Source organism: Berghia stephanieae, chromosome 8, assembly GCF_034508935.2.
Source record: "Berghia stephanieae isolate SIO BIC M18660-M18661 chromosome 8, UCSD_Bste_1.3, whole genome shotgun sequence".
NCBI classification, from domain to species: Eukaryota; Metazoa; Mollusca; class Gastropoda; order Nudibranchia; family Aeolidiidae; genus Berghia; species Berghia stephanieae.
In genome coordinates this window covers 22,213,245-22,225,292 of record NC_088367.1, presented here as the reverse complement: position 1 = coordinate 22,225,292, position 12,048 = coordinate 22,213,245, and the positions used below count along the sequence as shown (strand labels likewise).

Below are 12,048 nucleotides of genomic sequence, written 5' to 3'. Positions count from 1 at the left end.
TTGTATTGCAAGCGCCATAAAACCTTTAAAAACAAAAACAGAAATTTTTAACTTTCCCATTTTCTTCCTTTTTCTGGCGCTTAAATAGCCTAAATGTATTGCAAGAGGTGTAAAACCCTTAAAAACAAAACAGACCTTATCTATCTTTTTTTTTAAATTATTATTTATTGTTACTGAAGTTACTGTAAAACTTTATGTGAGTTCCTGCTTGTCTGGGATAGTGTCTGTCACTGTCCTCTTCTAGCTAGTAGTGAAATGACCTTAAAAAGTGGAAAGTGACACGAAAACCCTGATCGGACAGAAGTGATAGAGGCACTACTACACTTCTAACTCTAACTTCAATAAGTGAATAATGGTCAGATTATGTCAGTATCTATATGGTTGTTTGAGTAGATGAGGGGCAAGAGACATACCATAGACTCCCGGGTTCCTTTTCCTAAATTAGATTCCTTTGTCCTAACTTTTGAGTTGACATCGAATTATTATCACTGTGAGTGTTCGCAATGTTGATAAACCATAAATTGTAACTATAGATGTCTCCCATCTTTCCTCTCCTATCATTCATAAGAGGTCCATTCAATAAATAAGTTTCTCTCCCTTACAACTCAAAGACAAAGTGACACAGGATACTTAACTTGGCAGAAATAAACTTTATATATATATGGTCTATAAAGCAACCGCTATTTTCAATGCGCTATTCCATTCTCTGTAACCAGCCGTTAAATGCAGTGACGTAAAACGAGTTGTCCAGCTGTTTGACAGCTTCTTTTGTTGCAATTGTAATGTCTTTTGCTGATTCAAATCTTTGTCTTTGGAGGTTCTCTTTCCGTTTTGGGAAGTCATAGGGAGTCGGATCTGGAGAATGGTTTGGATGCTCCAACACGTCCTACATATAATTGCCCAAAAGATCATTCACCAATTTTGCTGTGTGTACCCTGGTACTGGTGCACTGCCGTGATGGAAGATATCACATTTTTCCAAGAGACCTGGATGTTTCTTTCTGATGGCTGGTCTCAACTTTTCTTGAAGAATTCTTTTATAGTATCTGGCGTTGAGTGTAGTGCTGATTGGAATAGGCCAACATAAAATAATGCCAGATGTGTCAAAGAAGAACATTAACAGGACTTTCAGAGCTCCTTGCTTTTGTCACGGTCTTCTCAGGGAAAGGTTCTCCACTCAGCAGTTATGTGTCTTTTTCTCTCTGGGCCCCCAAGGATAAACCCAGGTTTCATCCGACCAGGACCACAATCTCAGATGAAAGAGAACATTTGAGGATGATTATTTGAATCAGCAGAAGACATAATTGCAACAAAACAGCTGGATAACTCATCTTATATCACTACATTTACAGGCTGGTTACAGAGAATGGAGATGTGCCTCAAAAATGGCGTTTGTTTTTTATAATAGACCCTATAGTAAAGGTAATTTTTGCCAAGTTTCAGTATCCTGTACCACACTATATTCAAGTTATAAGGGAGGGAAGTTTATTTATGGAATATACCTCGTATGACCAAAAGTCTCACAATCACAAGCGCCATCAAACCCCTAAAAACTATTTAAATGATAATTAATAAACGTATTATTATTATTATATTATTATTGAATTATTAAAGTACACTTTTATACATACTAATTTATATATTATGCTATTCCTCGTACAATCTTAATTGATTATTTGATCATGATTATAAATAAATTATATCAAATTTAGAAAGCTGCATGGGTTTGCTACTTCTAATGGAACTTTTAATAATTTTAGTGACGGAATTGTTGTCATTTATTGAATGTTTTTTTTTTTTTTAGAATAATGAAAATTAAAAATGGCATGTTTGTTTAAAGGATGAATGTGTAGTAGATAGGTGGATGTGCGAGTGTGTGTACAGTATGTAAATATGGGTGTGGATGAATGGGCATGGTGGTGTGTAGTGCATGAAATTGTAAATTCATATGTACATCTCTATATTATTATTATAATAATGATAATAATAAAAAGACACTCGTCTTTTGGACTTCCTTGAAAACATGCGAGTTCATTCATTTACATTCCATTATCTATTTTTTCCTTTCAAACTTTCAACGTTGCTGTCTTCGTTCTGGAATGCTTTGGGGGGTTTTTTTTCCTCGTCATGGTGGAGAGACTTATTGGGGTTTGTTGACTTCCCATAACGGGGAGGATGTCACTTGCTGTGTCTATTATTCCTCTATATTCTATATACTCTGTTTTCCGATTTTGCTGTCCAGTCTTTGTCTTGGAATGGGATTACTTGTTTTTTTTGTTATTTTCTGAGTGGGGTTCCTGACTTCCCATAATGGGCAGGGAGGCACTTTCACTTACTGAACTGTATCTTCTATCCTCCTATATCTGTTTTCCAACAAGCGTCCTGTCTTTGTCTTGGAATGAGATTACTTGGTTTTGTATAGGCCCTGGCCGGAGTCCTAGCTGGGAGGTTAACAGTCAAATGCATAGTTATTGTTTTGGGAGATATTTTTTTCCTTGTAAATCATCTCTCTGTTATGTATTATTATATTTGTTATTTTAAATTTATAATGTAAGCATTTGAGTGTATTCCTCTTTGTTGGATTTTGTGCTTGTGTATGGATGAGACTTATAGGTGGTCTCAAACTAAGTACTTGATAGTGTGCTCTTGGAATCTACATCTGATCTCTATTTGTTCCCAGTCCCCATATGTCTTACTTTTTCTTGGGTGCTTTATTTGTAATTCTAGAACTTTTTACTATCCCATTTTCTTCCTTTTTACTGGCACTGATATAACCTAAATGTGTTGCAAGCGCCGTAAAACCCTTAAAAACAAAACTATTAGTCGTGTAAATCATCTTTCTGTTATGCACTGTATTAGATTTGTTTTACGTATATATATATATATATTTTTTAAATATTTATATATTTATTTATATATATATATATATATATATATATATATATATATATATATATATATATGTGTGTGTGTGTGTGTGTCGATTTGTAAACATTTGGGTGTGTTCCTCTTTGTCTTAGTGGAGACATGAGCTGTGTCTGGATGAGACTTTTACTTTTAGGTGATCTCAAACTAATCACACTGACAAATGTTCCTGCTTTGAGATAATTCCCCTATGTCTTACATTTTCTCGTGTGCTGTTGTTTACTTTTCAATTCTCTTCCCTTTTACTGATGCTGAAGTGACCTAAATGTGTCGCTCCCATGGTGGACGGAGACCTGTGCCTGTTTCTGGATGAGGTCTTCTTTTGTTTTGTTAATACTAGTAGTACTTAAACTGTTTAGGGGTCAAAATATAGACAATTAGATTGTGATTTTTTCCGTTGAGAGTGCTAAGTTGTTATTCTTGATTGCTTGTGAGGATGTAGAGTATTTGCAAGCATTAATTTGTATGTTTTGGCAATCTACAATTTGTTGTTCCGTATGCAAAGCGTACAACTGTACCAGCGCAGTCTGGGTATGCCTCCATCCCCACCTTGGCATCCCAGTCACTCATTACCACAGGATGTCTCTTTTATTTTTTTGGCACCTTTGAGTTTGACTTTAATATCTCATAATACTCGCCCAAATCTTCACCACTGTAGTCTGAATTTTGTGCATAAGCCCGGATGATTAAGTGGCTGGGCTGTAACTTTTATGGATATTAGGCCGCTTGATACAGGCGTGCATTCAATAATGCTGTCAACATTAATATTTTCATTCCTTACAAGGAATCCAACTCCATGCTGGTGTATAGTTTCATGACCGGAGTACCATAATTTGTGTCCATCGCTTGTTGTGGTCTCTCCGAGGCCAGTCCATCTTACCTCAACTAGACCCATTGTTTTTTGTTTTTAATTTTTAAGGGTTTTACGGCCCTTGCAACACATTAAGGTCATATCAGCGCCAGTAAAAAGGAGGAAAATGGGATAGTAAAAAGTTCTAGAATTACAATTAAAGCACAAATGAAAAGGTTAGACAAAGGGGAATTGGTTCAAGTAGGGAACAGATGTAGATTCCAAGAGCATACCATCAAAAGTACTTAGTTTGAGATCACCTAAAAGTCTCATCCAGACACAAGCACAGGTCCCAACTAAGAGGAATCCACTCAAACTCAAATGTTTACAAATCATATAATATATGTAAACATAATACAATGCAAAACAGAGAGATGATTTACAAGGGAAAAAATAGCATCTTCCAAAACTAAAAATTCGACTGTTTCCCTCCCAGTCAAGGAACTCCGGCCAGGGCCAGGACAAAACCAAGTAATCTCATTCCAAGACGACAGGAAACAATTGGAAAACGGGTTGGGGGGATAGGAGACACAGCATGTACCTCCCTGCCCACTATGGGAGGTCAGGATCCCCACCCAGTCACTAGACCCAAAATGTCCCATAAATTATAAAGAGTATAGAAGACGTGAAAAATTAGGGAACAGGCACTGATGTAAGACAAATATCTGAAACAGTGCCAGAAGCAAGAAAGAAAAATACAAGAAAAAGAACACACCTCGGGATCGAACCTCTGTTGCTGATACATCTATCAAAACTGACATGCAAATAACCTGTGACTGTGACACCTTTAAACAGTATTTCACTAACTGAAAGCCCAGCACAAGTTCCACAAAGACCAAAACGGTGGCAAACTTGGAGGTATTGTGCACCAAAGTCTTTGGGACGAGAGGTCAATGTTTGTTATATAACATACAACCCAGGATTAGTTGAATCCGTGGTGTCACTTTAGGTTTTGTTGTTTTTAAGGGTGTTGCAACACATTTACGTTATATCAGCGCCAGTAAAAAGGAAGGAAATTGGATAGTAAAAAGTTATAGAATTACAATTAAAGCACCCAAGAGAAAGTAAGATAAAGGGGAACTGAGAACAAATAGGGATCAGATGTAGATTCCAAGAGCATACCACCAATGTACTTAGTTTGAGATCACCTGAAGTCTCATCCGGACACAAGCACAAAATCCAACAAAGAGGAGTGCACTCAAATGCTTACATTATACATTCCCTCCCAGCCAGGACAAAACCAAGTAATCGCATTCCAAGACAAAGACAGAAAGCATGTTGCAAAACAGATACAAGGGGATAGAAGACACAGTATGTACCTCCCTGCCCACTTTGGGAGGTCAGGAAACCCATCCAGACTTTAAAATACCATAGATATAATAACATTGTAAGTACCCTACTTAACGTTGATAAAAATAAATGGATTACCCCCCTTGCCAGGTAAGCACAACATTTGGAAGATTGACAATTAACCCCATGCCATATGGACTGGGTTAATGTTAATGGAATCCTTCCCCCCCCCCCCCCCCCCCCCCCCCCTTTCAGGGTCTCACATTTACAAAACCGACCCCCTTCCCTCACTGCAATCTTCTCAGAGGTGTAACCTCACTCCCATCATTCTCACACACCTCGCCCTGCAATCATATATGGACTCATGGACTAAAATGCATACACCCCATAAACGCATACAAAAGAAAAAGGAACAATTGTATTATTTCTTTTTAAGCTTTATTTGTTGCATCTCCCAGGTGCAATAAAAACAAACTATATAATATTCCACTAGCACAGCTCATCTGCTAGACTTGGCAACTCTCTCCAGCTCGTCCTTCTTCTTGATAGCGTGTGAATTTGAAGAGCCCTAAATAGAAAGAAAATTTTAGTTAAAATCATTTGATGTTAGAAATTTTACATTAAAAAAACAAAATACAAATAAAATCAATCAATTAAAGTGAACTAACTCGTGTATATAAGTCACAACCAGTACTTGGAATGCTTGGTAGAATAAGACTAGATGCTATGCCCAACTTACGGTAGATCTGCCAATCCATGACATTAGAAAAACACAACAAGAATGTTAAAATATCAATATTTTGACCTTAAAAATCAAGACTTTGTACCAAAGCCAAGAGCACAGTATATGTTTATTCTTTTTCACTAACCAAAACCATTGTTATTTTTATAAAATGTACATACACGGTCCGTTGCATTTAATAAATAGTAATAGTATAGCCCTTATATTATATCTACTGTAGTATCAGTCCAGATGCATCAAAACAAAGGAATTGATACATAAATATAAGATGTATTGAAAATAATCATTATGGAAAACTGAATCTTTGCACAATAAAATATCAAAATATTGTTCAAGTAAGAGCGGAAGTAAATGAGCATATTATCGCAATGACACAAAATTATAATCATTTTTTCACACAAAAAGACGCTCTTTGTGCATCTATTGTGGAAACATAATATAAACAACACTTTATAAACTCGTGCAAATGTCACTTCATCCTCAAGGACTTAAAAAAAAATTTATAAAAAAGAGAGAAAACCCTCCGGATAAATATTTGGTAGCTCTGCTGAATTACAAACAACCATTTTTAATAAATTCATGATATACAAGTGGTTGTTTAGAGCACTCCTGTAAAATTTGCTTGTGTTTGCCTAGATACGACCATGTTGCCTTAAAACAAAAGACCAGTATATGTTTTCAAAATTCAAAGAAGAAAATCTATATCAAATTAAAATCAAGGCTGATGGTGACAAAGTTTATAAAGAGGAAAATTTTAAACGATTGCCTTAAACCCAGCTTGTATTGCAACAATCCCAACTTTTAGATGACACTCTAGTCAGCTTCTAGAGAGTGGGAAACCACCGTCTGTTCCACCACACATCAAGTCTCCTGTCACCACATTGATTTGGGGAGAAATGTATTTTTTTTTTATAGAAGGAAATTCCTCCTCTGAGTGTTGTGTTACAAAAATAAAACTATATTGGACAAAAGATATTCTTTCCTCAAAGGTCAAAGGACACCAGAAAAGTTCTCTTACATTACAGACACCATATAATGGATTACAAGTGAATTAAATCATTTTTACCTTAGCAGCATTAATGAGCTCATCAGCCAAACACTCAGAGATAGTTTTCAGATTTCTGAAAGCAGCACCACGAGCACCGGTGCACAGCAACCAGATGGCCTGGTTTACACGGCGCAGTGGGGATACGTCAACAGCCTGACGACGCACAGTACCAGCACGTCCTACACGGGTGGCATCTTCACGAGGTCCGCTGTTGATGATGGCATTGACCAAGATCTGGAGGGGATTCTGGGAAAGGAATAAATGAAAATCGTGAATAAATTGTGATATACCACCCAATGGTTGTGTTAGTCGAGGAAAATACAAAGGAAAAAGCCTTGAACAGTCTAAAATGTAATGTCTAGAATATTGTTCTACTCCACTCTCAGCAATATGTGGACGTGTGAAAATGTAAAACCTGTAATGACTCAAAGATGGATATAGGATTACAGAGTATCCAAGACATCTTGAACATCTAAATTTGCACAGTAAAAAAATCAAATATGCTCAGATTAAAGATTTCCACAGGATTTTCGGACAGGGATAACTTTGATCATCATCGCTATATAACACCAAAATAAAATAAAAAATCACAAAAGACAAAATCAAACACACATTGGGTATAAAATGAAAATAACACTATAATTATAATCTGGTGAGTCGGACAATATAACCTGTCAGGAAAGAATAAGGCTATAAAATATATATTACCTATGAATCTTGGTTGAGGACTTGTACACAAAAAAAACATTTTAAAAGGATGGATGTTGTAGTAGTTGTGGTTTTAGTAATAGTACTAGTGATGATGATGTGGTAGTAATGGTGGTGGTAGTGCGGAATATGTGGTGTTGGTGGTGTAGTAGTAGTGGTAGTAGTAATAGTGCTAGTGATGATGATGTAGTGGTGGTGGTTGTAGTAGTAGTGGTGGTGGTAGTGATAATGTGGTTTTGGTGGTTGTAGCAGGAGCAGCAATGATGATGATGTGGTTGTTGGAGGGAGGCATCCTTGGAACAATTTGACCTCATGGGAATTTGACTGAAGTTGCCCGTAACCCGAACTGTTTTCCCGATGAAACCAAAGTTTTGGTATCACTGCCCTATCGTTGAGTAAAATGTAATTTACACCAATATTCCTATGAAATGTTCAAAATATGAATTTGGTCAACTTTGACCCTTAAACATTTGGGGTTGTAACATAATATCGTCCACATAATCTGACACAGCTCAGAACATAAGTTTTCCACAGTTTGTTTTTTTCAGACAGGGATAACTTCAATCATCATAGCCATTCTAAAAATGCTCAAGAGCCTAGAGTTTAAAACCTGCTCTATTCATCTTTATAAAATTGTCACTGGTGATATCTCCAAATATTTTATAAAGGACTTTGGTTTCAGGTTTTACAAATAGCTGACTGATTGAAACTACAAAAATTACACAAATGTGGGTGTGTACCATTAGAAGAAGCTCATAGCAGAACTGTCATTTTACAAACATGACATGCTTTCACTGATTCACTGTCTAAGAAATCTCATAATTTCACAAGAGAAAAAACACTGATTAACTACGACCAAAGATTCAGAGATATAAGCCTGTAACTTGAATAGCGGTTTTAATTGTGACACCAACATGCTCATAGAATGGAAGGAATGGGAGTGGGCAGTCAAAAATGACAGTTTAGCCTACATAATTAATACACTTGTCACAATAAGGCAGCTTCCCTTGATATTCTTTAACCATTAAGTATACCTTAACCACTCCACAATTATCACTTTAACAAACAACAACAACAACAAAATTTTTAAGTGACAAAGTCAACAAAGTCTACATGTACACAGCTCTATTTAATGCTTATTTTTGAAATCATAATTTCGATGTGCAATGGAAAAAGTGCTTATGCTACACGTATAGAATTTGAAAATTATAGAGAACAGATGTTAATAACTACAAGTGAATATAAATGGTACAAACTCGTAAGCTGGCAAGAGTAGGCACTTTGATAAAATTTTCAAACTCAAAATATCTTGATTTGACTCAGTCAGGGGGATGGGACTTGAAAAAACATAAAATTTGATACCTTTTTGTTTCTCTACGACCTACGGTTCCAGAGTTATTTATATTTTTCTACTGAAATTTTTTGTCAACTTTACAGAGAGAATCTGCGATCTCACTGCTGCCTCAAAACCAGCATCTCGCGGCGATCGGGAAATTTTGAGTCTTGCAGTCAACATGGCCCACGTATTGTTTTCAGTAATTTTGTTTCAATTAAAAAATAAATGGCAAGTGTTAGATATCATTTTAAAGGTCAGAAAATAAGCTTTATTTTCATATAAATCATTTTCATGTATGGAAAGTATGGAAAAATTAATGATAAACGAAAATGGAAAAAAATATGAGGTTTTTGTCCTAAAAAGTGGGGTTGGTGGCGGAAAAAATAAAATAATGAGCGAGTATATCAATTTTGATGAAATTTGGCAGAGATGTTCTACAATTAATTGTCTATCGATGTATGAAGTATAATTAAAATGTATCCATAATTTAAAAAGTTCTTACAATTCAAAAATTAATAAATTTTTATTACATAAGTTTTCTGAGAACTACAATCAGGAATTGAGAATAAAATACACCGTTAGAAAGCTTGTTTTGTGCCCTTTATAATGATACCAAATTTAGTCACATAGGTTCACAAATAACGCCATGGTGACCAACACAGTAAAGGGTCAAAAATAAAGTTCCAAAAAACGAGTTTCACCTTACGGTGAGCCTATCGGCGGCCACTGGACTGGAGTTATCAAAGTGCCTAGGCAAGAGGATAGATTGACCTCTTTTCTAATTGTATGCCAAGTTTCATTCCTTTTTTTAAAAATCATTATTATTAACAGAAAACACCCACAATGCTCCTGTTACAGTCCAAATTTTTATTATTTTTAAATAGGCCCTATCGGAAGGCTATTTCTGAGTCGCTGACTTGATTCTGTTGCTGTCAGAGCAAGAGATCCTAAATTTAAAGAAACTAATCGACAAACAGTATTGTTGGTCAATAACCAAAAATGACAAGAGTAAAAAGACTAGGATATGGAAATCGCTCGTAGATTTGTAAATTTTAAAAAATTAGCTATTTTTATATTAATAATTTCCCAGGTGCCGATAACCCGGGATTATCAGCTCAATTCCAGGACGTTGAGATTTTGGCTTGAATCCGGGACAATCCTGGAAAATCCAGGATGTCCGACAGGTCTGTCTAAACAGACTTAATTTTACTGATCCATACAGCAGCTTAACCAAACCTGCCACTTCCAATAAATTATGTAGGTTGATGCCTAATTGAAGAATCTGGAAGTGCTCAGATCAAAAGCTTTCCACATGTAGTATTTCAGACAGGGATAACTTCAGTCATCATTGCCAATCAAACATCATAGTTCATGATGGTTCAGTTCACAATAAAACCTTTATATTTCAAGGTCGAAAATCTATTCCAACCTAATACTGTTTTACACACTTCTAATGTTTACATTCAGCCACTGTATAACTGTTTCCAATTATACCATCATCTTTACACTTTAGTCATTTGTTTTCATCACCCAATGTCGTATATATTATATCCAATAAATCTCGTCTTCACTGGATATACTTTGGAGCTCATGAATTTTAAATATTCAGCAGGAAAACATTGGAAACCCCCCCCCCCCCCCCCCCCCGACCCCTTAAAAATAAAAAGAATTTGTGAATAATATTGTTTGTCATCAACATCCACACCATAAAACAGCCTACTACCAACTCAAAGCTCAGAACAAATGCTTTCCACATGGTTTTCAGACAGGGATAACTTTGATCATCACAGCCATTGAAAAAAAATACACACAGAAACACCTTGTCATAAGTTACTGTTGATAAAGGCCACCTATGATTATGAAAAGTTGAATAAAAGGCAGACAGCTTCTAATCATTAAGACTTTTAATTACAGAAGAAAAAAACAATACTTCAGTTCAAAATCCTTTCCAGTATATTATAGCTTATATAAAAGTCAACAACATAGACATAACGTCCATCTGTAATAGGACTACACATGGAAGAGCCATTAAATCTAGGACCACATAAGCACGGTGAAAAATTCAGTCCCCATCTCATCGCAGTAGGAATAGAACCTTGTAATCAAAAATAGAGTGAATTACACCTACACAACAGCATGGACAACAAACAAATTCTGTACATTATTGGAGGGGATAAGCCCTAGTAATTATCTACAGTACTTACATCTCCAGTCAACAGGTAGATGATCTCAAAGCAGTGCTTGACAATTCTGATGGTCATCAGTTTCTTGCCGTTGTTACGACCGTGCATCATCAGACTGTTCACCAAACGTTCCACAATAGGACATGTGGCTTTGCGGAAACGCTTCAGATTGTAACGTCCAGCAGTATGAGGGACATACTTGGCAAACTTCTCTTTTACAGCAATGTAATCCTGGGTTTGAAAACAATAAATATGTGAGCAACTAATCAGTGATGGCATAACTTGTCATGAAATACCCTTATGTCATTAACATGTACATTATGAAAAGTCTTAGTAAATTAGAAATCTCCGTCTTGTGAATACAGGCAGAGCATAAAACAGGATAATTTGTAACAAGATGAAATATACCCTTAACATCCTATCACATTAAAATAATTTTTCTCAACTGCCACCTTCACCCCTCCCTCTAAAGCACGGTACAAAGTTACAGTGTAAGTAGATCCTGATGCTAGGTGCCCGGTTACCTTGTACATAAGACACTCCGTTGTTTTTATTTTGCGATAGAGATAACCCAAGTACGGTAAGAGAATGTGAGTAAAGAGCCTTTTCCAAGGATTCACTATGCACCAAGCAAGGCTCAAACCCAGGACCTTCTGATCCCACAGCGAGTATCAATCTTTCCACAAGACCACATAGCCATCAGCTCACTGCTGGAGTGCCAAATGGACATTTACTAAAATACTTTTTATGAGCTGACAAAAAAGTAAATACTCACAGTTAATGAAATATCGCTGACTTGGACATCATCGGTTGACCATTTGCCAAAAACTTTCACTTCTGGCAGCTCAGCCAACACAGGTGCACCACCAGGGGCTGCAACAGTAGTAGTAGTTTCTTTACCCCAATCTTCGGCCATTGTTAGTGTGGTGGTTCTGTGAAAGTAGACAACAGAAATAACAAAAACAAT

At 36.2% G+C, this 12,048-nt stretch overlaps 1 protein-coding gene, 1 long non-coding RNA gene and 1 other non-coding gene across 4 annotated transcripts in view; 1 reads left to right on the top strand and 2 right to left on the bottom strand.

Annotated features, from left to right (window-relative positions):
* The window catches only part of LOC144978380 (uncharacterized), a 397,383-nt gene extending 395,362 nt beyond the window's left edge, over positions 1 to 2,021 (top strand). Inside the window, exon 2 of the long non-coding RNA XR_013646509.1 lies at positions 108 to 2,021. This is a non-coding gene — a long non-coding RNA (uncharacterized LOC144978380). The remainder of the gene's footprint in view (positions 1 to 107) is intronic.
* Positions 2,022 to 5,480: 3,459 nt separating this feature from the next.
* LOC144978375 (small ribosomal subunit protein uS7-like) overlaps positions 5,481 to 12,048 on the bottom strand; it is a 7,221-nt gene continuing 653 nt past the window's right edge. For both annotated transcript variants that reach the window (XM_078924316.1, XM_078924315.1), the window contains exons 2-5: positions 11,857 to 12,013; positions 11,103 to 11,312; positions 6,873 to 7,100; positions 5,481 to 5,632 (exon numbers count right to left, since the gene is read on the bottom strand). In XM_078924316.1, the coding sequence (XP_078780442.1) occupies positions 5,564 to 5,632; positions 6,873 to 7,100; positions 11,103 to 11,312; positions 11,857 to 11,997 (648 nt within the window). In that variant the 5' untranslated portion in view covers positions 11,998 to 12,013 and the 3' untranslated portion in view covers positions 5,481 to 5,563. The remainder of the gene's footprint in view (positions 5,633 to 6,872; positions 7,101 to 11,102; positions 11,313 to 11,856; positions 12,014 to 12,048) is intronic.
* LOC144979095 (small nucleolar RNA R38) lies at positions 8,068 to 8,141 on the bottom strand. The gene has a single exon (XR_013646645.1). It is a non-coding gene; the product is annotated as a small nucleolar RNA R38 (small nucleolar RNA).